This window comes from Pristiophorus japonicus, chromosome 20 (genome assembly GCF_044704955.1).
Source record: "Pristiophorus japonicus isolate sPriJap1 chromosome 20, sPriJap1.hap1, whole genome shotgun sequence".
NCBI classification, from domain to species: Eukaryota; Metazoa; Chordata; class Chondrichthyes; family Pristiophoridae; genus Pristiophorus; species Pristiophorus japonicus.
Window position 1 is genome coordinate 23546589 of NC_091996.1, and position 27742 is coordinate 23574330.

Consider the following 27742-nt stretch of genomic DNA (forward strand, 5'->3'; position numbering starts at 1 on the left):
GTGGATGAACTGGTACTGTGTAGTGTGATTGTTAAACCTTTTGCTAATAAACCAACTAGTTCTTAATAGCAATGTGTTGCTATGAATTCTTAAGCAAAGAACCCATGAAGCAAATACATTGCACTCAGTATATCTACAACTTGATATTTAAATATTGAGTGATGCACACCTATTCACCGTAACCTGAATAAACGTGCAGACTTCTTTCTGCTTGGCTGTTATTTGAGAAATGCCCAGATCTGAACAGATATAATGCCTTGGATATTTTGAGAAGTCCCTTCCACTTGGTTTATTTCAGTCCCTTTACAAGAAGGACCTGTGTGCATGAATGTGGTCCGCAGAGAGTATTTATTCAAAATGTTTCTAACACCAGGGGTTGCACTTGATAATAAGCGTGCTTGTAGAACAATGCGAGATACACCTACAAGAGTAAATCAACTGCACAACCATACGAGCCAGGTGACCTAACCAGCTACTTGCACCCATTTCAGTATTGGGCAGAACCTTCCTGCTGCAGGATCCATTATTACCAGCCAGTTCTGGCACTTTGATCACCCAGTTACACAGCTCCCCACCACGAGCATGTAGTGCAGCTGTGTCGAGCGGAACATACTCTTGTACAACAGTGCTTGCAGATACAATCAGTTAAATCGCTTGAATTGCATGTGATTTCCTCATGTTGCATTGATGTACTAAAGCATTATCAAGTGGATTTAAAGTCAATGCCCAGTATTTTTTTCCCTCTACAATTATGATTTTTTTTCCCACAAGTAAAATGCAATCTGAAATGGGGGTGGGGGGGATTTGGGCTGTTTGACAATACTCGCCTCTTCCCAATTGTCATGTTCGCTATTTAGCACAGTTCAAATTCCTGTGGGCTCTTCAAATACTAATAATCCACTAATATATTCAATATAAAGTGATAATGTGTTTTCTACATTTTGTTGTTTATTTTAGCAAATTATTCGTGAGTGCGGAAGTCATAAATGCTGCCATTAATTTCAAAGCTTACTTTCAGAATAGCTGCTTTTCACACAGCCCATTTCAAGGCTGGATGACACCCGATCCATCTCGTGGTAGACCACAGGTCCATCTCGTGATAGACCACAGGTCCATCCCGTGGTAGACCACAGGTCCATCTCGTGATAGACCACCTTGTATCCAATAATGGGTTTTTCATCAAGATACTTGTCCAGTTTTACCTTGGTGTCAAATTTTGGTTTGATAATTCTCCTGTGAAGCGTCTTGGGATGTTTTACTATGTTAAAGGCGCTATATAAATGCAGGTAGCTGTTGTTCGAGATCTAAGCTGCTGGCTCCTCCAAACTCCCTTGGAAAGCATTTCCATAAACTTCCAACAGGCTCAGTAATGATTCTATCTGAATCTCCCTTGCCTCAGCCTGCACTCATGTCCTGTTGCCTTGTACCTATTCAGATAGCCTTGACTGATCCTTCTACATCTTGTTTATTTGAAAACCTTAATCATACTCCCCATCAGTCTTTTTACCAACGAGTAGTGGCAGTTCTTTGAGTCTCTCCACATGTTTTATTTCCAATCCCTTTATCATTTAGTTGTTCTCTTTCACAACTCAGCTCATTCCAGATCTGTCAGTATTTTCCCATTAATCCTGTAATCCCCTGCCTGTTCCATATCCTTAAGATGATGGCATTACCTTCATCTACATTCAGCTGACAATTGTGTACCTGCTTCCCTAAGCGTGTAGCTTGCCTCCATATTAACCGCCCCTGCTCCTTTGGTGCCATGTTTAGGATGAAGTCACTGACCGCTTCTTCCAGAGCATTTATAAAAAGGTTGAAGAGCAGCAGTCCCAACACTGAGCCCTTACAGGGCTGTACCCACCACACACTGTCCATCCCATGAACGTCCCATTCACACTAAACCGCTGACTCCTAGCACTCAATCATGATTCAATCCATCTCAGCACACGGCAGCCAATAACACGTCTGCTCATTTTCAAAACTATGGGCCCAAGTTTCGGCCTCAGTTGCTCCTGATTTTTTGGAGCAACTGGTGTAGAACGGAGTATCTTAGAAATTCAAATTCTCGGCATTTAGTTTGCTCCAGTTCTAGTCAGTTAGAACAGTTTCACTTTGGAACAGAATTTTTCTTTCAAAAGGGGGCGTGCCGGCCGCTTACGCCTGTTTTCAAAGTTTCGGCAGTGAAAACTTACTCCAAACTAACTTAGAATGGAGTAAGTGAAGATTTTTGTATGCTCGAAAAAACGTTGTCTACACTTTAGAAAATCAGGCGTAGGTTACAAATCAGGCGTAGGGAATGGGGGGGGGGGGGTTTAAAGGGAAGTTTACAAACATTAAACACTTCAGTTTTACAAATAAAGAGCCATCATCAATAATAAATGATAAAAACATCAATAAATCAACCAATAAATCAATCAAAAAAAATTAATAAATATATATTTTTTTAAATCAATAAATAAAACATTTTCTGCTTACCGACTGCAGCACCGGGAGCCCTCCAACAGCGTGCTGGGATGCCCCCCCCCCCCCACCCACAGTGTGTCTCTGTCAGTGTCTCTATCTCTCTGTCTGTGTTTCTGATAGCGAGAGGAGGGGGGTAGAGGGAGGGAGGGAGAGGGGAGAGAAGGGGGGTGAGAGAAGTGGGGGAGGAGGAGAAAGGAAGGGGGGAAGGGGGAGGAGGAGAAGGGGAAAAGGGGAAGAAGGGGAGGGAGGGAAAGAAGGGGAAGGCGGGGGGAGGAGAAGGGGAAGGGGCGAGGGGAAGGGGGGGAGGGGAGGGGGGGAGGATAAGGGGAAGGGGTGGAGGATAAGGGGAAGGGGGGGAGGGGAAGGGGGGGAGGGGAAGGGGGGAAGGAGAGGGGGGAGAGAAGGGGGGGGAAGGAGAAGGGCGGGGGGAGGCTGAACGGGCCGGGCCCAAGACTTCGGGCAGGGCCCGTCCCCAGCACCAGATTTACAGGTAGGTGGCGTTGGGTCGGGGTCCGGGGTCGGGAGCGCGGGTCCTGGTCAGAGGAGGGAGGTCAGGTCGGGTCCGGGGGGGGGGGGGCGGTCGGGAGCACGGGTCGGGGGTGGGGGGGGAGGGAGGTCGGGTAGGGGAGGGAGGGAGCGAGCGCGGGTCGGGTCGCGGGGGGGGGTGGGGGCGCAGAGGGAGGGTCGGTTCGTGTCGTGGGGCAGGGGGAGGGAGATCAGGTTGGGTCGGGTCCGGTCCGGGTGGGGGGGGTGGTCGGGAGCGCGGGTCGGGTCGGGAGGGAGGTCGGTTCGGTTCGGTTCGGGTCGGGGGGAGAGTGGGGGAGGAAGGGAGGGAGAGGGAAGTCAGGTTTTGGGGGGGGGGGGGCACGAGTCCTGTCCGGTCCGGTCCGGGGTGGGGCGGGGAGCGGAGCGGGAGTCTGGTCGGTGTTGGGGTCGGGTTGGGTCCGGGGGCGGAAGCGGGAGTCGAGTCGCAGCGGGAGGAAGCAGGAGCCGGGCGTGGGAGGCAGCCTTATCCACGCAGCCCCAGTGAGGCCATTTGGTCAGGGCTTAGGGGCTGCGTGCTTCGGGCCCCTCCCACACAGTTTTGGGCGCCTGGAGCTACTCCCGGCACTGTTTTCAGCGCAGGGACCTAGCTCTGCCCCCTACAGCTCGTACTGCACCGCGCCCGACTCCAGGGAGCCGGAGAATCTGTAAGTTTTTTTTTAGGCGCACTTTGTGGCGCGAAAAACAGGTGTCCAGGTCGGGGCTGCGCCGTTCTAGGTGCGGCCCGAAACTTGGGCCCTAGGTTTCTGTGAGAACCTTTATCAAAAGCATCATTTAAATCCAGATATATTACATCTGCATTCTTGTCCTTCGGTATATATTTTGTTACCTCATCAAAAAATGTTATTAGCTTACTCTGGCATGACCTCCCCTTTTGTAAATCCATTTTGACTTTTACCAACCAATTTCTATGTCAGTAAAAGTTCATGGGAAGGACAGTGTGTGATGAGTGCAGCCCTGCAAGTGCTCAGTGTTGGGACTGCTGTGCTTCAACTTACTCATAAATGATTTGGAAGAAGCTGCCGGGGCTGTCATCCCAAGCATGGAACCACCTTGGCCTTGGTAACTTACTCTAGAATTTCCCTTGGCTCCGAGGTGAGACTAATTAGCCTAAAGCTACATGGATCCCCAAGATCCCTCTTTAAATAAAGGCAGTACATTTACCACTCTCCGTTCCTTAAGTACTACCTCCCTCAGGAGAGATTTTTCTGGGAGAACATCCTAGATCTCCCCAAGAAGCCTAGTTGAGTCCCATCCAGCCCATGTTTGTTTGCTCGGATTTTATTCAAGTTTGCAGCCATTGACTGAGGAGCAATGTTAATTTTATTTCACCCTCGTTCTCACAATCTCAGAACATTCACTTTGCTACTGCCCCTGTCCGGTTCTTCTCTCTAGGAAATAGGAAACTAAAGAATGCATTTCATATATCACCTATGTCCTACCCTTCACTGATCCTAAACATGTTTCAGGTGCCAGAGGTCCTATACTCTCTCTGTCACCTTTCACCCCCTCAATTGGAGTTCAGGACTGGAATATCGGGTCCTTCATTGAAACATCTGTGAACTCTTGTGGAAGCAAGTCATCCTCGTTCGAGGGACCACCTATGATGATGATGACTCTCTCTGTCACCCCTCCTTTCCTCCATTCTTTGTCATTTGCCTTAATTTCCCTTGGGATGTTAAATTCATATGATTGATTACCTCTTTTAACAGTTCCTTTATACTGAGTTTTTCCATATCCTCTTGTGTGGACAACCTGTCTTTGGTTTATCCTTAATAGCTTTCATTACCTCCCCTGCTGTAATGTATGCACCTGGGAATATGCTCACAGGTTTGTAGAGCTGTTGACGCTCGCGGCCTTCCGCGAGAGGTGGGCGCCGGAGGGACTGGAGTGCATCATCACCCCCGGCAACCAAATTTTAATTTGATTTAAGTTGACTGTCCAAAGTTTAATTTGTTTTATTGTGTCGGTTTTAGTGCCCCCCTCCTTTGATCAGGGGGCACTAGTATTAATGTTTCAACTTTTAAAATAGTTGTTGAGCTGGGAGTGGCTTAACCAGTCACAATATTCACAAGACTCAATAAAACCCCAGCCAGTTGGGTTCGAGAGATCCACGATGAGGCAGGTGGTTGTGAGCCTGGTGGATGATCTGGTAATGTGTAGTGTGATAAACCTTTTGCTTATAAACCAACTAGTTCTTAATATCAATGTGTTGCTATGAATTCTTAAGCAAAGAACCCATGAAGCAAATACATTACCTCCCCTGTCATGCACACTGGCCTTTGTCACCCAATATTCTTACTTCTCCTGAGAATTGTACGTTCTCCCCACTACCCCTCTCAATTATCTTTTTCTTTTTGTTTCCTTACCCTGAATCATATAAGCTTGTGATCACTCTTCTTCAACTGCTCCCCACTTCAACTCCCACTGTAATGTTCCCATTGTTGGCCAACATTAGGTCAAATACAGCCTTGATACTAGTCCCCTCATAAACATGTCAATTCTTCTAGCAGTCTTTTGCCAAATCCAGAAATGGCTGGAACCTTTTACTAACAACACTACCCAAACTTTATTCAGCGACAAGGCATTTCAACTCCCATTATTAATACCTTTTTTAGATGCTTTCCTCGCTTTGAATTAGCTTGGTTAATTGTTATATATGCAGACTATAGATATACTCTCTGTGTAGTCACTGTGTGGTTGCATAAGATGGAGACTTGTTTAACTGATGCACAGTGTATATACTATGCTGGCACCACTAGAGGGTGCAACTGGTGGAGACCGGGATTTCCTGCCCTGGTGGCAGGGGTTGTATAAAAGGGTAGCCACCATGCGGCTGCCTCACTCAAGTCTTCCTCGATTCCGAGGGACTGCCTATGATGCCTCACTCTGGAGTTACGAATAAAGGACCAAGGTCACTACAGTTTGAGTACAACACATTGCCTCGTGGAGTCATTCCTAGGTACATTACAGACATAACCGTTATAAAGAGGGCCCATGGTAATTTGAAATTATTGGCCAGAAATGCCTCCCTGTTCTACATTTTGTCTCACTAGAAAAGTCATAGTGGGGACATGGCTTAGCCTGTGGGATAAATATAACGGATACATTTCTAGGCAGAGGTGCTGTTACTTTCAATGATAAATGGTCTTTCTGTATGAGACAATTGGCATTCATCACACTGTTGCTTTGCTTTAATGTGTCTTTTTCAGTAATAAATGGAGAAAAAGCAACCCTGGAAACCCCAACGTTTGCTCAGAAACGACAGCGTACCTTGGATATGTTGATAAGGTCTCTGTATCAGGATCTCATACCAGACTTACATAAGGTACAGTAGTTGCTGGTGTGTCTTAATTGGCTGTGTGCGATTGCATGCCAGAAAAGTAATGCATTTTCATTGATTCCTTATTGTTGCCATCAATCTTTTTTTCTGCCAATTAACTCTAATCATTTGCAAGGTTTGCAAATCCAATTAACAAAGAGGATATTTACTTTGTGCTGCCGCTTTGATTTATGCACAGAAATGAATCATATTTATGCAGCAGAATTTGTTTCAACAACCGTGAAAGAATTTTTGCTGAAGTTCGGTATTTACTTGATTATCTAGTTGTGACCAATAATTGGGTCATGAGATTAATTGGCTGAAAAAAGTATCGGTAGATATTTTCATTTTAGAGATTTTCCCCTTGCCATTAAAATTAAGGTGGAAGACAGTTTGTGTGGTGGATTTAAATGACTACTTGACAAACTGGATGTGTTACCATCATCATCATCATCATAGGCAGTCCCTCGGAATCGAGGAAGACTTGCTTCCACTCCTAAAGTGAGTCCTTTGGTGGCTGAACAGTCCAACACAAGAGCCACAGACCCTGTCACAGGTGGGACAGCCATTCGTCGGGGGAAGGGGGTTGGTGGGACTGATTTACCACATGCTCCTTCCGCTGCCTGCGCCTGATCTCTTCATGCTTGCAGCATTGAGATTCGAAGAGCTCAACGCCCTCCCGGATGCATTTTCTCCACCTCGGGCGGTCTTCGACCAGGGTCTCCCAGGTGTCAGTGGTGATGTCACACTTCACCAGGGAGGCTTTGAGGATGTCCTTGTAACGTTTCCGTTGCCCACCTTTGGCTCGTTTACCATGAAGGAGCTCCGCATAGAGCAATTGCTTTGGGAGTCTCGTGTCTGGCATGCGAACTAAGTGGCCTGTCCAGCAGAGCTGATCGAGTGTGGTCAGTGCTTCAATGCTGGGGATTTTAGCCTGGGCGAGGACACTGATGTTGATGCGTCTGTCCTCCCAGGGGATTTGCAGGATCCTGTGGAGACATCGTCAGTGATGTATCTCCAGCGACTTGATGTGTCTTCTGTACATCGTCCATGCCTCTGATCCAGACACAGTTACCACACACGGTTAATGCAGGTGTTTCTCTTAATCCCATCTGGTCCTTCTAGTTATTTAAGAAAATAAGGGATGCCCCAAGGTGCTCAGTCTTAGAACGACATGCTTTTGGCTTACGGATGTAGAATCAGCTCCAACGTGTGTTGTTAATCCAGCTTTCGGTCGGTGGACACGGGCTAAATCGCCATTGTCTCAGAAATGGCCTTGGTTAAAGTAAGCTACTGCCTTGCCTTAGGTGCCGAAAGCTAGCCTCTGCCTCACTGCCGTTCCAACAGCCAAGTAGCTCCCATTGTCACTATTGCCCGATATAATGCGGGGAACTTGCGAGTTCCTTTGGTCCAAGTCTCTATAAAGGGATCTCTATCATCAAAGAATGAGCATGCTAGAGACTGCACAAAACACTACAACCACAAATTAAGATTGCATCAAAGGATTTTGAGTTATTTTTGCATGCATTGTAATCTATTTGAAAATATTAATTCTAAAAAGATATATATTTCATAGATTGAGTTTGGAAAATTCATGAATATGCCAAAGATAGCTGATTTTGTAAAGTATGTATCCCATTATTCAAACACAGTTATTAACAATGTTAAATATTGGCACTGTTTAGAGAATTCATTGTTATGTGTTTGATCATGTTCCTACACCAGCATTGATTAAGATTGCACTCACTTCCTGGTTTAGCTATAACTTTGTTAATGTTATGTGCATATTGCAGTGAAATGCTCTTCTATGTCACATTTCTTCCTTAGGAAATGAATGAAATCCAACTAGGCTGGATAACAGTGAGATCATTTATCTTTTTCTTTTGCATCTGAATTCATTGGCATTACCTCTTGTAAGCTAAGACTGCCAATTTTAGTGCATTCCAACAGCATCGGAATTAACCCAAGCCGAACAAATATTAACCCTTTGAGTGTCATTTTTCGGATTGCAGCAGTTCACCAGTGGAAAAGTGCACAATGTTCCAAATTTGAATTTCATGGAACCACCAAAACTCTCTGTCAATATTGCTCCCCAAACTAACCCTCAAAACTGGGTAGACGTTAAAGGTTTTGATTTCTGATGCAAAAATGCTCCCGCTTGCCCTCAAAGGTTTAATATTGCTTTGCCCATGTTAATAATATTCATTGTTACATTTAACTGCATCTGCCAATTTAGCATGGTTTTTGAAATTGATTAACAGTGTGCCATCACCCTGTCTCCAACTGCAATAAAAACTGCATTTCTAAGATTAAACTTAACCAAGCCATGAGGTCTGTTGATCATTGTCATGTGTGGAACTGACACCCATTACTTAAAGGAAAAAGAATTGAGCTAACAGGTGGCAGAAGTGAAATCCATGGGGCTGGATTTTTGGCTTTGCTGATTTTGGGGCGGTAATGGTGGCAGGGCGGTAAAGTTTGCACCCGGGAACAATTTGCGCCTCAGTTAATAACAGTGGGCAGCTGGACCCTGAGTCAGGGGGCGCAGCACTATGGGCGCTAGCCCGGGATAATCCCGAGCTAAAGAGCTGGGTCGGGAGCGCTCAGAGATGCTGGGGGCGGAGGGGGGGAGGGAACAAAAAAAAAAGCCACAAAAACATTCCCAAAACATTGTCCATGTCACCACAACACAAATCGCAAAAAAAAAGCAAAAACAATCACACGTGCCTTAGGGGTCCGTTACTTACGTCTCCGCTGTCGGTATCGTTGGACCGCCTGATGTCCCAGGTGTTCCATGCGGGGCGCACTGTGAGGCGTACGGGTCGGGCCAAAATCAAAACTCGCGCCGGTGTCGCAACCGGGGGCGTTGCTCCGCTCCGCCGCAAATCCGCACCCAACTGCAGGACGCTGGAGCCGGACTGCCCGGCCAAAACACCTCACCGCCGCCATTGCCGCTGCTCTGGGGTGAAAAACGGAGCAGAGAGGAGCCAAAAATCCACCCCCCATGAGTTAAGAGCAATGGTGCATCGATATGTTCAATGGTCACATCGTATTGCAAGAGCAACAATGAATTCCGGGTCGTTGTTTGGCCCAATGTGCTGTGCATACCTCTCGATACCTCTATGAAAATCTTTGCTTCCCATTTTGGTCCTTTTGGTGAATCGACCATTTGTGCAATGACCATTTAAAGTAATTCCTAAAACCCATTGCATCTCCAAATAATTTTTTGTCTTCGTTACTGCAAATTGTTAGTCGAATTTCAGCTGTCCCCGACATGATTTATATCTGCCAGGTTAAACAAAAAAATCTCCGAAAGGAATGTCCAAATTCTTGTGTAACGTTTTCAATAGAGTGCTACCAATCTAAGGTCAAACATTGCGTCTGTAGTTCAAGTTTGAATGTAGGTTAAAGAGGCAACAGTTTCAGATTGTGCTAATTCATCTGTGAACATTTATTTGTTTTTCCTGATAGAGTTCTGGACAATCAGTGAAAGTTGCCCAACCAAATTGTCACCCAACTTAGTTTTCAGACATTATGAAAGGTTTGAAAACGGAGACAGCAAATAATACTGTAGATCAAACCTGACTGATATAGCAGATCTGTACCGGCACATCCAATAACAAAGTTATTTTATACCAGTAAGAGAAAGGTATGGGGAAATGTGATACTGTATCATGGGGGATAAGCTTGTAAACACCAATTCAGATCAGAAATCTTAATGCTGATAAAATTAATATTATGATCAATGAGATTTGGTGTGTTGTGTATTATAACACACCAGTGACATATAAGTCAATATTTAATAAGATTCCATCACTGGGACAATGCACAATTATAATCTGAAGCATTCAATCACAATCAAATGTCTGCCTTTACCACGCGAAGATGGGAGGGGATAAAACCAGGCTTTCATATTTGTCACGTCAATTAATTTCTGTTCCTGGTCAATGTGTTTTGATTAAGATTTTGACTGTAATACTAAGTTAATTTTCCACCGTGGACTAAATCCATAGATGTGGCCTCTGAGAGCTCGGTTGCAGATTGATTGCACCAGGTAAAGAGCAAGCTGGAAAGAATGATATTTAAATGTGTTTATTGCCTCGATAACTTCAAAGTTCGTTTTGTTCAATTTGACCTTTTTTTGAGTGGGGGGAGTAATTTTGCAGCCGTTAACCTCAGGCTATTAATTGTATTGGGAGGTACAAGACAGTTCGCACGTGGTCTGTGGAAGGGGGTGGCTGAAAGGCCGTTCCTCTTCTGTACTTTCTTGCAGTTCATTTTATGGTACTGGAATAAAATAACCCTTTCCCTCAGCACCCTGCTGCCAGAGTGTGTCAATAATGAACTTTCTCACTGTGGGGTCATCAGTGGGGGCTTTATGGGCTCGCGGCCAGAGGAATTGCTCAGGGTTCCAGGCCACGGGGAGGAGGGGTGTGTGCGGGTTCCCACTGGGCTAAGTAGTGGTGGAAGTCATTCAAAGTGCAGGTGGGAGGAGGGGCCAGCACCTTAGTCTCTTCCAGAGGTCCCCACCAGTCTTACACCGGTGTCATTGGTCTATGTATATCACTGTGTGCAGTGAAATCATAAACTTACTGGTTTTGAATCCACATTGAGTAATTGTTCTCCCTGCTTGTCCATTGATGCAAGTCCTCCAGCAATCTAGCAACAACAACGTATTTATATAACACCTTTAACGTAGTGAAATGTCCCAAGGCGCTTCACAGGAGTATTATAAGACAAAAAAAATCTGACACTGAGCCACATAAGGAGAAATTAGGGCAGGTGACCAAAAGCTTAGTCAAAGAGGTATGTTTTAAGGAGCATCTTAAAGGAGAGGTAAAGAGGTGGAGTGGTTTAGGCAGGGAATTCCAGAGCTTGGCAACAGAAGGCCACCAATGGTTGAGCGATTATAATCAGGGATACTCAAGAGGGCTGAATTAGAGGAGCACAGATATCTCGTGGGAGTTTGTGGGGCTAAAGGAGATTACAGCGATAGGGAGGGGCGAGGTCATGGAGGGATTTGAAAACAAGGATGAGAATTTTGAAATCGAGGCGTTGCTTATCCGTCAATGTAGGTCAGCGAGCACAAGGGGTGATGGGTGAGCGGAACTTGGTACGAATTAGGTCACGGGCAGCGAGCACAGGGGGTGATGGGTGAGTGGAACGTGGTACTAGTTAGGACACGGGCAGCGAGCACAGGAGGTGATGGGTGAGCGGGACTCGGTGTGAGTTAGGACATGGGCAGCGAGCACAGGAGGTGATGGGTGAGCGGGACTCGGTGTGAGTTAGGACATGGGCAGCAAGCACAGGGGGTGATGGGTGAGCGGGACTCGGTGCGAGTTAGGACACGAGCTGCCGTATCTCAGCTAAGCGGTCATACTTAATGTGTCGAGGGCACCCACAAATCGAGCCCTCACGTTCTCGCCTGAAGTCTACACACATTCGATTTGCACTTTCCAGTCGGAGTCACTCAATGGGAATCACGAGCAGGAACCCTGGCTGCAGCAAACGGTAATTCGTCCAGTGCCCTTTTCTGTCGGAATTCGCAGGATAAATGGGCTTACCTTTTGTGTCAAATATCTTGCCTCCTTTTGGATTGGTTGTTCAACCCACATGTGGTTTATTGGCTGACACAACAGAAAACGATACTGATTAATTTTTGCATATTGTGCGAAAGGTGTGCTGAAGGAGAGAGGCATGTTGACAGAGCGTTGTGCGAGGATTTTATTTGTAATAATTCTGAAGTCATGTCTGCAAAGACCAATAAAAACAGATGAATTATTCTTTATATTTTGAATAAAATGGCATGGCTCCCTGACTGTTCATTTATGCTGTGCTGCTGCTGTCCTTCAGGCGCTCTGACTGACTCGAATAGCTGCTTGCTGGCTGAGCACTACTGACAGGACCTGCGTGAAATATTGGGTCTTGTGGCCGATTAAAAATTCTCTTTAGAAATGGCGACAATTATTTGAAGATGCGGCCTCCCTAGTTTTTTTTTAAAGCCTGCTGGAGAACTGTTGCAAATAATGCAAGCCTGTAGGTTACTCGATACTTAAACGTCTCCTCGGTTGTTCATTGAAGCAACTGAAAGAGCAGACGTGAACTTGTGCGTGGTGTATCATTCTTCCTTTTTGTTGTGTGTCTAGAATATGTTAAATCGGAGGTCGTTCAGCGATGTGCTGCCAGAATCACCCAAATCCGCGCGGAAAAAAGAGGAAGCGCGTCAAGCCGAATTTGTCAGAGTGGGTCAGGTAAGTTCCATCCAACTAACAAAAGAGCCCTGCGGAAATGCCAAACAAACTGCAGAGAGCACTCGTTTCTTTAATTAGTCACTAGTCATTTCAACCAAATCGTAATTGTAATGTATTTGCTTCATGGGTTCTTTGCTTAAGAATTCATAGCAACACATTGCTATTAAGAACTAGTTGCTTTATTAGCAAAGGTTTAACAATCGCACTGCACATTACCAGTTCATCCTTCTTCTTAGGCAGTCCCTCGAAGTGAGGATGACTTGCTTCCACGCCGAAAAGGGATGAGTTCACAGGCGTTTCAATGAAGGACCTAAATATTCCAGGTCCTGAACTACATGTTGAACGATGGAAGCTGCCTGTGTGTGGATTTTTTTAACTTTAGCTTTTAACTTTAGCGCCTTCAACGTAGTGAAACGTTCCAAGGCGAGTTAGGACATGGGCGGCCAAGTTTTGGATCACCTCTAATTTACGTAGGGTAGAATGTGGGAGGCCAGCCAGGAGTGCGTTAGAATATTCATGTCTAGAGGTAACAGGCATGGATGTGGGCTTCAGCAGCAGATGAGCTGAGGCAAGGGCGGAGACGGACGTGTTAGAGGTGGAAATAGGTGGTCTTAGTTATGCTGCGGACATGTGGTCGAAAGCTCATTTCAAGGTCAAATATGACACCAAGGTTGAGAACAGTCTGGTTCAGCCTCAGACAGAAGTTGGAGAGAGGGATGGAGTCAGTGGCTAGGGAACAGAGTTTGTGGCGGGGACCGAAAACTATGGCATCGGTGAATTGTTGACAAATTTTAAAAGTAGCATTGAGTGCAGGCGATATTTAGATGCAGCATTAAGCTATTGCCAGCCGACATAGCACCTTTTCTGGATTATCTTTCACGAATGAATTAGGTAAACATTGATTGTGTTTTTATGATATAGAATGCTACATTGATGTTGGACCAAAAGAACTTAAAAGCAGCTGAAAAGCCATATAATGAAGTTGTGTTTAAATGGAATGCCCCATCTTGACTTGCCTTAGAGCAGATCAAAGATCAGGTGAATGGGTTGAGGTCCTCCTTTGCAATGCAGTAACAGAGGGAGTGGTGGTTGTAGGACTGGGTAGATAGTGCAAATATCATTTCTCTGCTTATATCAGCAGCAGAAGCCTTGGTATGTTTGGATGACCTTCATCTGTCTGCTACACAGACATGCAAAATTGACGGGCAGGAAAAGACCAGCTGGTCCATCAAGCCTTGCCCCAATCACCATGATGGCTGCAGCATCATGACTAGACCCTTCTTACCTCCCCTTCCCCCCTGCCCCATAGCCACACAATCCCCTGAGAGAAGCAAAAAATAAAGGAAAATCCAGAGCCAATAAGGGAAAGAAAGCACTCAGGAAAATTCCTCTCCAATCCCCTCAGGCAATGGAAAGCAGTCCAGGATGTCACATGGACCAAGTGTCATCTATTAAGACACTTGCCATCTATATGATGTGCCAGTCAGGAACCATTTTAACACTTGCACCAATGCATTTACTTCAACTTGATTAACATCTGCGCTAAGATAACAGACAAAGGGATTTTCAATTGAACACAGGAGCTATTCATCTCTTAATATCGGTGTAATGTATTTGCTTCATGGGTTCTTTGCTTAAGATTTTATAGCAACACATTGATATTAAGAACCAGTTGATTTATAAACAAAGGTTTAACAATTAACACTACACATTACCAGTTCATCCACTAGGCTGACAACTGCATACCTCATCGTAGATGAACTAGACCCACCTGACTGGGGTTTTATTGAGTCTTGTGAACATCACATGACTGGCTAAGCCACTCCCAATGCAACAGCTCTACAAACCTGTGAGCATACTCATACAGGTGCATACATTACAATTGGCAAAAGTCATTTCTAGGCTTAGCGTCAAATGGGGAGAAGTTTGTCTGTTGGCTTTTAAGGCCCATACACCTGTTGACTATTTTGTCAGCAGCTGCTGAGTGAGTCTCGCTCCCATAACCATGGCAGCTTGAAACTGCTTACCAATGGATATTCCAGTGTTGCAGTTTTTTGTTAAAAGGTTACACAACAAAGAAGTTGTGGAGAGACTACACTTGAAAGCTTATTCTTAATTCATTTTCTTTCTGAAGGAGGTGGTTTTAATTGAAATGCTTACTTCTCTATCTCTCTCTCCTGCTCCATGCTTTGTGCTCTCTCTCTCCTCGCACATTATGCACTGTTCCCCCTTGTCCAGAGAGGGACCGCTGTCCTGCTCCTAGGCCTCTATCAGCACCACTAGGGGGTGTGCGAGAGTGGCCCAGGATAGCTCACCCTCCGGTTACTCCTCCGTTTAGGTGGGCAGGTACCTGGGGCCACACTACTTAATTAACCAGATTTTCACTCCGTGCCTCTCCCCTCTCATTCTGTTGGGAGATTGAGCCCTTATTATTACGCTCATAATAAAGGGTGAGACTGAGTACTGTGTACAATGAGCAAGTGTGACCTTAGCTCCTTTAATAAGACTCCAGACCTCGTGGGTGGCCTGCTTATATACTGTGCTCCCAAGGGATGCTGGGCTCCCTTGGGACTCCCAACAGGTGGGCCCTCTGGTGGTCAGGTGTCATGCAGGTTACAAAGGGTTAAATACTCAACACTTATCATAGAATCATAGAATAGTACAGCACAGCAGGGGGCCATTCGGCCCATCGAGTCCGCCTCGGCTCTTTCAAAGAGCAATCCAGCTCGTCCCCCGCTCTTTCCCCATAGCTCTGCAATTTTTTTCTCATTCAAGTATTTATCCAATTCTCTTTTGAAAGCTACTGTTGACTCTGTTTCCAAATCCTAACCACTCGTTGCATAAAACAGTTTTTTCTCATGTTGCCTCTGGTTTTTTTGCCAATCACCTTATATCTGTGCCCTCCGATTATGGAAACAATTTCTTTTTATTTACTCTATCTAAACCCTTTATGATTTCAAATCTCAGTCACTTTCTCTTTCCAATCAGTGTATTCACATATCTGTACCCCGTGAAAATCTGGTTAGTTAAATATTACGGCCCAGCAAATTATGACCGCCTCGTTTAAGAATATGATACTAATTATGCAGTAAAATGTTACTAGTTTTACCGGATGCTATATCCAAACAGCTGCCAGAGCAATATACAAAAATAATAGAATTTAATCTCTGCTTTTTTTTGGTTTTATTGGGCTGGCAAAATGTGTCAGTTGCAGAAATAAACCTCCCAAAGTGCACTGCTTTTGGTCTGAGTATCACATGACAACAGTGGCGGTTGCCACGGTAATCATGTCCAGGGTCCATTTGTGATCCCCTGCACTCCATTTCCAGCCGCCCTGCTCCAGCTGTAATCCTGTCTTATCAGAGCAACAATGCAGCCCGCGTAAGCAGTCCTGAGCAATGCAGTATGACCTTCCGCAAGAGGTGGGGGCCGGAGGGACGGGAGTTCATCATCACCCCCGGCAACCAAATTTTAATTTGACCGTTTATAGTTAAAAGTTTAATTTGGCGGTTTTAGTGCCCCTTTAATAAGGGGGCACTTGATTTATAGGTTCAACTAAAATAGTTGTAAGTACAGATGTTCTTTTTGTTAAGGCCCTCAAGCTGAAAACGATCGTCAGAGGAGATGCTCCCACTAGTTTGGTGACGACTGGCCTGTATCGGAAAGAGGTGAGCGGATTGCTAATTTCCCTTCTTTCTTTGTAAAGCTTTCAGTAGAGCTGGTGCAAAGCTAGGCTAACGTGTGTTGCAGGTCCAAATCTTTGTTTATTTCAATGAAAATGCACCCACCTGTTATCCTAATACAGGGCCAGCGATGTGAAGACTAGCAAAGCATTTACTGTGTACCTAGTTCTGATGACTGAATGAATAGAAACAAGATTAAGAACTTTGTTTTTTATATATATATATATATATATATGTCAGCTGTGGCTCAGTGGGTAGCACACCGGCCTCTGAGTCAGAAGGTTGTGGGTTCAAGTTCTACTCCAGGGACATGAGCACATAAATCTAGGCTGACACTCTAGTGCAGTGCTGAGAGAACACTGCACTGTCAGAGGTGCCGTCTTTCGGATGAGACGTTAATCCGAGGTCCCGTCTGCCCTCTCAGATGGGCGTAAAAGATCCCGTGGCACTATTTCAAAGAAGAACAGGGGGGAGTTATCCCTGGTGTCCTGGCCAATATTTATCCCTCAATCAGCATAATAATAAAAAAACAGATTATCTGGTCATTATCACATTGCTGTTTGTGTGAGCTTGCTGTGCATAGGTTGGCTGCCACGTTTCCCACATTACAACAGCGACTACAGTCCAAAAATACTTCATTGGCTATAAAGCACTTTGAGAGGTCCGGTGGACATGAATGGCGCTATATAAATTCAAGTCTTTATTTCTATAAACCATGAATGACGAAATGAACCAGATATAATTGCCGAACAGCATGATTTTAGTTCGAACCAGGCTTACTATATTCTCTCTATTTGGAAACCATTTGAATTTTGGAAATCACAATCTCAAATATCCACACAAGTGCCAGGCAATGACCATCTCCAACAAGAAAGAGTCTCACCACCGCCACATGACATTCAATCACCATTGCCAAATTGCCCACCATCAACATCCTGGGGGGGGGTCATCATTGACCAGAAACTTAACTGGACCAGCCACATTAATACTGTGCCACAAGAGCGGGTCAGAGGCTGGATATTCTGCGGCAAGTGTCTCACCTCCTGACTCCCCAAAGCCTTTCCACCATCTATAAGGCATAAGTCAGGAGTGTGATGGAATACTCTCCACTTGCCTGGATGAGTGCAGCTCCAACAACACTCAAGAAGCTTGACACCATCTAGGACAAAGCAACCCACTTGATTGGCACCCCATCCACCGCCTTAAACATTCACTCCCTCCACCACCAGCGTACCGTGGCTGCAGTGTGTACCATCTACAAGATGCACTGCAGCAACTCGCCAAGGCTTCTTCGGCAGCACCTCCAAAACCCGCGACCTCTACCACCTATAAGGACAAGGGCAGCACCACCTCCACGTTCCCCTCTGAGTCACACACCACCCTGACTTGGAATATATCGCTGTTCCTTCATCGTCGTTGGGTCAAAACCCTGGAACTCCCTCCCTAACAGCACTGTGGGAGCACCTTCACCACACGGACTGCAGCGGTTCAAGAAGGAGGCTCACCACCACCTTCTCAAGGGCAATTAGGGATGGGCAATAAATGCTGCCCTTGCCCAATGACACCCACATCCCAGGAACGAATAAAAAATTCCCAAGACTAGAGTCAGGACTGCTGGAAATATTTTTTTTCTTCACTTCCCTCGGTTGTTTAGCTCCCACTGATGCGATTGGTTCGCACCGGCAAAAGCTGATCTATCAGCCCTACCTCACCGCCCCCCCCTGCCCCGGGGACCCAGGCACCAAACCTGAGAGAACCACCCAAAGACAATCCTCCGATGGTACCCAGCTCCCCCCCCCACCCGCCCCGAACTCCAGAGGTGAATACAGTTGTCAACATGTGGGCAACTACTGCAGTACGGGTCTCGGGCACAGAATTCCACCAGAGTAACTGGAGAACCTTACCTGCTGAAGGCACCATGAACATTGCCCGGGGGAATGGTAGCTTAGTGGCAATGTTACTGCACTTGTAATCCAGAGTCCTGGACTAATAATCCGGACACATGAGTTCAAATCCCACCACGGCAGCTGGGGAATTTAAATTCAGTTAATCTGGAATAAACAGCTCGTGGGCTCAATTTTCCCCAGTTATCTGCACCACTTTTTTTTGGTGAAAATGACAATATCCAAGTTTCCCCCAAGTTTTTGCGCTAGCGTAATTCAGTTGTGATTTTTTTAGGTTAGGTTTTTTTGCGTCGTATGGGGCGTAACCTGATGCATCATAAAGCTTAATTTTTTTCAAAGTCAAAAGGGAGGAAATGGAAGTCCAATGCAATTCTTTAATTTTTGATTTTTTTTCAAAGTACCACTCCACCATCGAATGTCTCCTCACCGGGCTCGAGGGTCGGAGCGTCGGCCGGCAGAATTGCTCCCTTGCCTGAACACAAGGGCTTGGCTTCAAAGGAAGGCCCGGGGGGAGGGGGGTGGAAGCCGAACTGAACGGTTGAGAACCCTTAGACATACAGCAACTTCAAAAGAAGCCCGGGGGTGAGTGTGGTGTGGGGGGGGGGCGGGGGGGGGCCGATGCCGAGCCCCTGTGTCTGGGAGAGGGAACGATTCTGCCGGTCGACCCTCGAGCCCGGTGAGGAGACGTTCGGTGGTGGGGTGGTACTTTGGAAAAAAATCAAAAATTAAAGAATTGCATTAGACTTTGTTGCCCCAAATGTCTTCATTGAATGCCTAGCTTCCCGTTCTGAGCAAGCCTATTGCGCATGCGCAGGCCAGGGTGTGGTCCATACTAGGGTATCGACCTTGTGGGGGGGGGTGGCGAGAGAGAGAGGAAAGAAGGTTTGAATCCTTTGCCCTGCTGTTTTGAGCTTCTTGCAAAGCTGCAATTTAATTCTGGGAACAAAATTGACAATGTCATACCTCATGCAAGCCTTCTGCGTGATGGTGCTGCGGAGGAGACGATTGATTAGACATCATCGCATGAGGAACCTCGGAGCAAGTAGGATGATGGACAGGAGGCCTTACTCACGTCGGGTATATCGCGGCAGGCGTTCATACCTGCACCTGAGTGATGCAGACTGTGTGAGAAGGCTGCGTTTCCACAAAGAAGTTGTAACCGAGATCTGTGAGTTAGTAAATGCAGACCTGCAACCTAGAAGCATCAGGAGGACTGTTTTGTCAGTTGAAGTGAAGGTTACAGCTGCACTTTCATTCTATGCATCTGGATCATTCCAGGCCACAACTGGGGATGCGTGCATCATTTCTCAACATGCAACACACATCTGCATTCGGCAGGTGACAGCTGCACTATATGCTCAGAGGAATGACTACATAAAGTTCCCCATGACCGCCCAGGCAATGCGTGACAGGGCTGTGGGCTTCTCCAGGATTGCTGGCTTCCCAAAATACTGATTGTATCCACATCGCCTTGCGAGCACCTTTGGAGGATTCCAAGATATACAGGAACAGAAAAGGCTTCCACTCCATTAATGTGCAGCTCGTCTGTGATGACATGCATTGCATCATGGCAGTTGATGCAAGATACTCTGGGAGCACCCATCAGGCGTTCATCCTACACGAGAGCGCTATAACTGCCATGTTTCAGCAGCAGCCAGAAGGGCCTCAGCACCTGGCTCAAGATGCCCCTACGCGTAACCCGGATGGAAGCTGACCAGGAATACAACATGTCGCACATTGCGACGCACTGCATAATAGAGAGGACCATTGGCATCTTGAAGCAGCCTTTCCGATGCCTGGACCATTCCGGAGGGTACTTGTAATACTCGCCTGAGATTGTCGGTCAATTCACTGCTGTGTGCTGCATGCTGCATAACTTAACCATCATGAGGCAGCAGCAGCTGGTAGTAGAAGACCCACCTGAGGTGAGAGTGGCTGATGATGAGGAGGAAGATGCAGATGTCGAGGGGGAGGAGGAAGAGGAAGGCCGAAGCCATGAACCTGGAGCACGATGGAGGAGGAGGGTGGGCCCATCGTGCCCCATGACCGATTGCTCGAGCCTTGCGCCAGCAGCTCATCCGTGAACACTTTGCTGCCTGAAGGCTCAGCGGCAACTATTCCACATGGACCATGTTTACTGTGTGGACCTGTTCTGTAATGTTGTGTTGTGTTAATGGAACAAATGATGGAAATGATTCTTCTTTACTTCAAAAGATTGTGTTAATAATGGAACGAATAATGTAAATGATTCAGTTATAATTTAAAATATATTTTATTCAAAGTTTAACACTTGTTTGTACTTAACTTTAATAAAAGTATTCGTGTATCAAACTTTAAAGTTTTCAGTTAAGATCACTTAACAAACTTTAAGATCACTTACAAACTCTAAGATCACTTACAAACTTTTAAACTTGTAAATTTGTATCACTTACAAAAAAACTTTTAATTTGAGAACATTAACAACAATAATAACAACAACAGCAGCAAAGAAAATCTACACCCATCTCTCCTCCACTTTATTCTAAGACCGTCCGCTGCGCTTGGTCTTGTTGACTCCACCCCAGCCCGCAGGCGGTGGTGCAGCGTTTCTCGGGTTTGTACCAAGTTTATTCTTTCGAACATCTCGGGTAATGCGCTCTTCTTGATGGGGGGTGGGGCGGCAGGTGGTAATGTGGAAGGCCCGGCCGGCTTGGGCCTCTTCAGAGACTGGTCTGGGGATTGGAGAGGGAGTGTCAGTTGATTCCGTCAGTGGCTGCAGGGTCTGGGCGTGTTCCCTTATTGCAGCAGCTACCTGAGACATTCCCTCCCTCATGATCCCGGACAGCGTTTCCATTTCTCGTGAGAGTGTTGTTACTTCTCCCAACAGTCCTGACACCTCATCACCTACCCTACTGATGGTGTCCAGGAGTAAGGTCAATGCTCTCCGCACTCATTGCCATCATCTGAACCACATCTGTTAGATCCTGCACCTCAGGAGAGTGCTGTTGAGCTCTCCTTCCCCTCCTCACCCTGGATGTGCCTTGCTGCATCCCAGTGGGACCCCCAGCCTCGGATTGTGGGGCACTGGGTGTGCCTTGCTGCACCCACTGGGACCCGCAGCCTGGGATGGTGGGGCCCTGGGTGTGGCTTGCTGCACCCCACTGGGACCCGCAGCCTTGGATGTTGGGGCCCTGGGTGTGGCTCGCTGCATCCCACTGGAACCTGCAGTCTCAGACTGTGCGAAACCATGAGATATCCCAACACTCGCATCACTCGGGAAAGGGGCTAGCACCTCAATGGGCAGCACCACTGACACCTGGGAGACCCTGGCCGCAGACTGCCCGAGGTGGAGAAAGTACATCCGGGAGGGCGTCGAGCTCTTCGAGTCCCAACGCAAAGAGCATGAAGAGGCCAAGCGCAGGCAGCGGAAGGAGTGCGCGGCAAACCAGCCCCACCGACCCCTTCCCCCGACGAATGTCTGTCCCACCTGTAACCGGATCTGTGGCTCTCGTATCGGACTGTTCAGCCATCAAAGAACTCACTTTGGGAGTAGAAGCAAGTCCTCCTCGATTCCGAGGGATTGCCTATGATGATGGGCAGCACCTGCATCTCCTCCAGAGTGAGTACAACAGTGGGGGCTTCATCCTCCCCCTCCCCCTGCCCCTCACCCTCTCCCTCACACCCATGCTCTTGGTCTGGAAGGTGGGATTGGAAGATGTTCTCCTCTTCATGCTCGTCTGTGTCTGAATCTTCTTCTGCATCGGCTTCAGCCTCGTCAGGGTTGGCCTCAAGTTCTGAAAAATATAACAGAACAGACAAATGGTTAGCATCAGAGGAGGGGGCAGGGTGGGTGACATGAGTAGGCTCACACAGCGCAGGCAGCAGGCTCATTTGAAGCACCACGATAAATGATAGCACATTGCATCAACCGAAGCGTAGCTGACGGAGACATCCCCATGAACTGAAGCATGGCTAGCCCACGCAGTACTTAACATTTAGCAAAGTCAGACTGTGGAATTTGCAGGACTTACCCTCTCCCTCGAGTGTGGGCCCAGCTTGTGCAGTGGTGATCGCTTTTCTCCAGGCAGGGCCCATCAAAGCAGCAACCCTCTCTTCCAAGGGTGTCAGTGGGTGCAGATTTGTCGGGCCTCTTCCTGTTCGAGTTCTTTCCCTTTTGTTGTGTGCCATCTTCCTCTGCAAAGATGAAATTGTAACTTTTTAAGAGAGGGTGACTTTCTGCTGGGTGGGACATGCAGATGGTCACATTTACAACTGTAATTCCAGTGAATAAATGAAAATATTACTTACACTAACTACTTGACCAAGGTCCTGCCACTTCTTTTTGCACTGGCCTCCAGAGCTCGGGGTGGTCACCGTTTGCACAGTAATCTTCTGCAAGTTGGTTCCAGCGTTTCTTCATTTTTTTTGGTGAAACTTTTATGTGACCTCTGCTGGTGTCCAGCTCGTGCAGTCTGGCCTCAATTACAGTAACTAGTGCCTCCACCTCATCCTGTGAGAAATTCTTGGTCCTTGAGCCGCGGTGCATATTGCAGCTCCGATTTTTCCAATGAGAATGAAAGTTCTCACACACAACTGGCTCTTTAAAAATGGCTGAATGCAGACTGGGACCTGTACTGGGAATGCGCGTCCATAGCAGTCACATAAAAAAAACTTCATTTTTTTCCCCCGCGCATACGCAGAAGTGGTATGGGGGGGGGGGGGGCGTCACTTTATCGGCACAGACATTAGGCTTCACCCCCCCCCCCCCCCGAAGCTAAAGGACAGGCTGCGCAGTGTAAATTAAAAAAATTAGAATGGAGAAACTTGCAATTTATTTTTTTGCAGTAGTCGGGTCCAAAAAAAACGGGCGTAACTCTTGAAATACGGCAAAAACCGGCAGTGGGGAAAATTGAGCCCAGTATATATTATGATGACCATGAAACTATCGAAATGTTGTAAAAACCCAACTGGTTTACTAATGACCTTTAGGGAAGGAAATCTGCCGTCCTTACCCGGTCTGGCTAATCATCATCATAGGCCGTCCCGCGAAACGAGGATGATTTGCTTCCACACTAAAAAAGGCCGAGTTCACAGGTGTTTCTCTGAAGGACCCGAACTACATCCTGAAGGGTGGAAGATGCCTGTGCGTGGATTTCTTTAATGTGGGGTGGCCGTTGCACACCAGCCACCACACGGGCTTGACAGAGCTAGGTCTTGATCCAATGGCAAGGGTTAACCAAGACTAACTGGAGACCAGCTCTGCTGCACGGATCTAGTGCGCACACACATCGCAATGTGGGCTGGCCCATGCTGCCCCCGGGCCCCTGTCCCCGGCCTCTTCTGGGCCCCGTTCACAGTCTCTCGCCGCTCCTTCGCTACAACCTCGCCGCTCCTGCTGTATCTGCCCACATTCCAATCACCGACCTGGACCTTGATGACGTCGCTCTTCACTGCCGTCGCCCTCCTGCACCAGCTCGCGCTGCTCCCTGTAGTGGTATGTATCCACGCTGGCCTATATGTGACTCCAGACTCAACGCTGTGGTTGACTCGTAACTGCCCGCTGAAATGCCACTCGTGGCCAATAATTGCCGGCCTTGCCAACAACGCACACATCCCGTGAATAATTTATTTTTAAATCAGTTGCAAGGGTGGGCCTGATCCAGCATGCATGCGCTCCACTCCCCAGCATAGCCGCAAGCTCAAACGGGAGCCGTTCTATCAGGCTCTGCATGCTGGTCCCACGGAGCCTTTCAACCAGGTCGGTGTAGGTGAGGTATGTTCGGGACTGCCCTCTGTCATGGGGGGTGCTGCATTGGAGGAGGAACCTTTCGCCGGCTGTGATGTCAAGTGTTTAGGGCCCGTGGGTGGGGGGCAGAGGGAGCTTTTGATGTGGCAGCTCAGCTGATAGAACCGCTGTTCTAGCACCAACTAACCTTGTCTGCAGGAGCTGGGGAATCGCGATGGTGCACTAATTTCCATGAACGTGGGACCCCCTCCGTCCCACCTTCCTCCCCATTTTAGACAATCCGCTGCATCTAGGGGGTACGGTAGCATTGTGGTTATATCACTCGATTAGTGATCCAGAAGCCTGGACTAATGATCGGGAGACATGAGTTCAAATCCCACCACAGCAGCTGGGGAATTTAAAATCAGTTAATCAATAAATCTGGAATTAAAAAGCTAGTATCAGCAATGGTGACCATAAAACTACCGGATTGCCGTAAGAACCCATCTGGTTCACTGATGTCCTTTCGGGAAGGGAATCTGCCGCCCTTACCCGGTCTGGTCTATGTGTGACTCCAGACCCACAGCAATGTGGTTGACTCTTAACTGCGCTCTGAAATGGCCGAGTGAGCCACTCAGTTGTACCAAACCGCTACAACAAAGTCAACACTGTGGGAGTACCTTCACCACACGGACAGCAGCGGTTCAAGGCGGCGGCTCACCTCCACCTTCTTGAGAGCAACTAGGGATGGGCAATAAATGCCGGCCTTGCCAGCAACGCCCACATCCCTTGAACGAATAAATGTTTAAAAATCTCAAGAACATAGAAGGAAGTCTTCAAGATAAGACGGAGTTTTGGCTGCCCTGTAATGTCCTCTATGGTGAGCTGCTTTGGCAAGTTACATGAAGCGCTTGGCTCAGTGTCGTTTTTGCGTTTACAAGGCAGTTTTGAGGAGCCCATGTATTTCTGTGAAGCTTTTGGGGGGTAAAATGACTGGAGTTATTCTGTTTCATTTTTACTCGAAGGTTTTGTCGAAGTGTTTCTTCGGAATGTTAATGTTAATGATCATCAGGAAAATATGTTTTGTTCTAAGTGTTTTATTGTGTTCCTTTTTTCCCTTCGAAATGCTGCTGGCTGATGCCAACAGAAAAAAAAATCCCATATGATTAATGTAGGCGATGTTTTAACGTATGTAATCCCATCAGTTAAATGATGTACACGTTGTGTGAGCCTTGCTCTGAAAATCATTTCCTTTACTCTAGAGAATTTCTGCTAAGCCCGTCTCTTAATTTGTCTTGATATTGTCTATAACCTGAGCTGAAGCCATCATTTATCAGAGGCGAGACCACGTCAGTTCTCAGTGAATGGAGGCATCAAGCGAAGACCCTTAGATAAACCGCTCCCAAACGATACCGTGCCTATCCCCTACTTTTGTGGTCATTCACTTTCTATTTCAGAATAATATTGAGACGTCGGTTACAATAACAGGGTAAAAAAAAAAATGTTTTTTAAATGAATACAGTTTACATCCCACACATTGTGACCCGCTCAGCATGGGTCGCGATATTAATTTGCTGCCTAGCTAAACACATGAAAGGGCATGAAATGAAGGGCAAATTAACAATGCATTTCATGTGTTTGTTAGTTTATAGGTGGGATAGCAGCATGGCAAACACGAGACCTAAAAGAGGCGGAACTTACCTTGGTGTTAAAACATAACTTTCTATCAATTAATATGTGAAACGGATGGTCAATCACCCATAGCATCATAGAATCTTACAGCGCAGAAGGCCATTGGGCCCATCGTGCCTGTGCTGGCTCTTTGACAGAGCGATCTAATTGGTCCCTCTCCTTTGCTCTTTCCCCATAGCCCTGCATATTTTCCCTTTTCAATGACATATCCAATTCCCTTTTGAAAGTGGCTATTGAATCTTCTTCCACCACCCTTCCAGACAGTACTGTTACTGACACTCCTACTCGTGCAAACAGATTTTCCTTATCTATTCTATCAAAACCTCATAATTTGGAACACCTCTAGTAAATACATAGAAAATAGAAACATAGAAAATAGGTGCAGGAGTAGGCCATTCGGCCCTTCGAGCCTGCACCACCATTCAATATGATCATGGCTGATCATTCACCACAGTACCCCTTTCCTGCTTTCTCTCCATACCCCTTAATCTCTCCTTAACTTTCTCTGCTCCAAGGAGAACAACCCCAGCTTATCCAGTCTCTCCACGTAACTGAAGTCCCTCATCTCTGGTATCATTCTTGTAAATCTCCTCTGCACCCTCTCCAAGGCCTCGACATCCTTCGTAAAGTGATGCCCAGAATTGGATACCATACTCCAGCTGAGGTCTAATGGTTTAGAATAACATCCTTGTTTTTGTACTCTGTGCCTCTGTTTATAAAGCCAAGGATCCAGTATCCTTTCTTCACATTATCAACTTGTCCTTCCAATTTCAAAGCTTTGTGAGTGTGAACCTCCAGGTCTCCCTGATCCTGCACCCCATTTATAATTGTACCCTCTAGTTTATATTGCCTCTCCTCATTTGTCCTTCCAAAATGCGTCACTTCACACTTCTCTGCATTAAATTCCATCTGCCATGTGCCTGCCCACTTCACCAGTCTGTCTATGCCCTCCTGAAGTCTGTGACTATTCTCCAATGTTTACTACATCTTCTAGTCTTGTGCTGTCTGCAAACTTTGAAATGATGTCCTGTATATCCAAGTCCAGGTCATTACCATATATCAAAAAGAGCAGTTGTCCTAATTACTGACCCATGGGAACACCACTGCGTACTTCCCTCCAGTCTGATAAATGACCGTTCACCACTACTCTTTGCTTTCTGTCTCTTAGCCAATTTCATATCCACGCTGCCACTGCCTCTTTAAACCCACCGGCTTCAATTTTGATAATTAGGTGGTACTTTATCAAATGCCTTTTGAAAGCCCATATACACAATATCAACCACACCACCCTCATTCACCCTCTGTTCGTCAATCGAAGAACTCGATCACCTTTCCCAGGCACGACTTGCCTTTAAGAAATCCGTGTTGGCTGTCATTTATTAACATTACAACAGTGACTACACTCCAAAAGTACTTCATTGGCTGTAAAGCGCTTTGAGACGTCCGGTGGTCGTGAAAGGCGCTATATAAATCCAAGTTTTTCACGCATGGTTTTCCAAGTGACAATTAATTTTGTCTCTGATTATGGTCTCTACAAATTTCCCCACCACTGACGTTAGGCTGACTGGCCTGTAGTTACCAGGTTTTATGCCTCTCTTTTTTTAAACAGGGGTGTAACATTTGCAACCCTCCAGTCCTCTGGCACTGCCCCCATATCCAACATGGATTGGGAGATTGCACCCCAGCGTGCATTGCAAATTCATCGAAACTATCAGCCCTGGGCCCAGTTCTGTTCGTGCTAGGAGACCATATTTATTGCAGAGCTCACTGACTTTGTTGCTTCGTATGCACTTGTGAGGAGCATAAACACCTATATGGACCAGTTGGGCCAAATGGCCTGTTTCTCTGCTGCACATTCTATGTAATTCTATGTAGGTAAGAAAAGATGCAATTCACTGGGTATTTGAAAGTAGAAATGATGGATTTATGGTGGGGAAAAGAGCACAATAATTTTCACTGTATCATGACAGGATTACCTATGTGAGTTTACCAGCTCCTTGGATATTTCTCCAGCCAGTAGCACTTTGAATGAAGGAATAAAGATTTTTACTTGCTCAAAAAGAAGGAACCAGTGTTTTGGTAAAGGTAAACTTAGTCACATTTGAAATATTTTCTTCCCTGAATGGCTAAGTTTGTGCCAAGTTATTGAATACAATTAATTCTGTTTAATTCTCTATATT

General features: G+C 46.4%; 1 protein-coding gene across 1 annotated transcript in view; it reads left to right on the forward strand.

The window, feature by feature from the left end:
• The window catches only part of garnl3 (GTPase activating Rap/RanGAP domain like 3), a 526019-nt gene that overhangs the window by 398352 nt on the left and 99925 nt on the right, over nt 1-27742 (forward strand). The window contains exons 14-17 of the mRNA XM_070863382.1: nt 6219-6334; nt 8156-8188; nt 12475-12579; nt 16173-16247. Coding sequence (XP_070719483.1) covers nt 6219-6334; nt 8156-8188; nt 12475-12579; nt 16173-16247 — 329 coding nt within the window. The remainder of the gene's footprint in view (nt 1-6218; nt 6335-8155; nt 8189-12474; nt 12580-16172; nt 16248-27742) is intronic.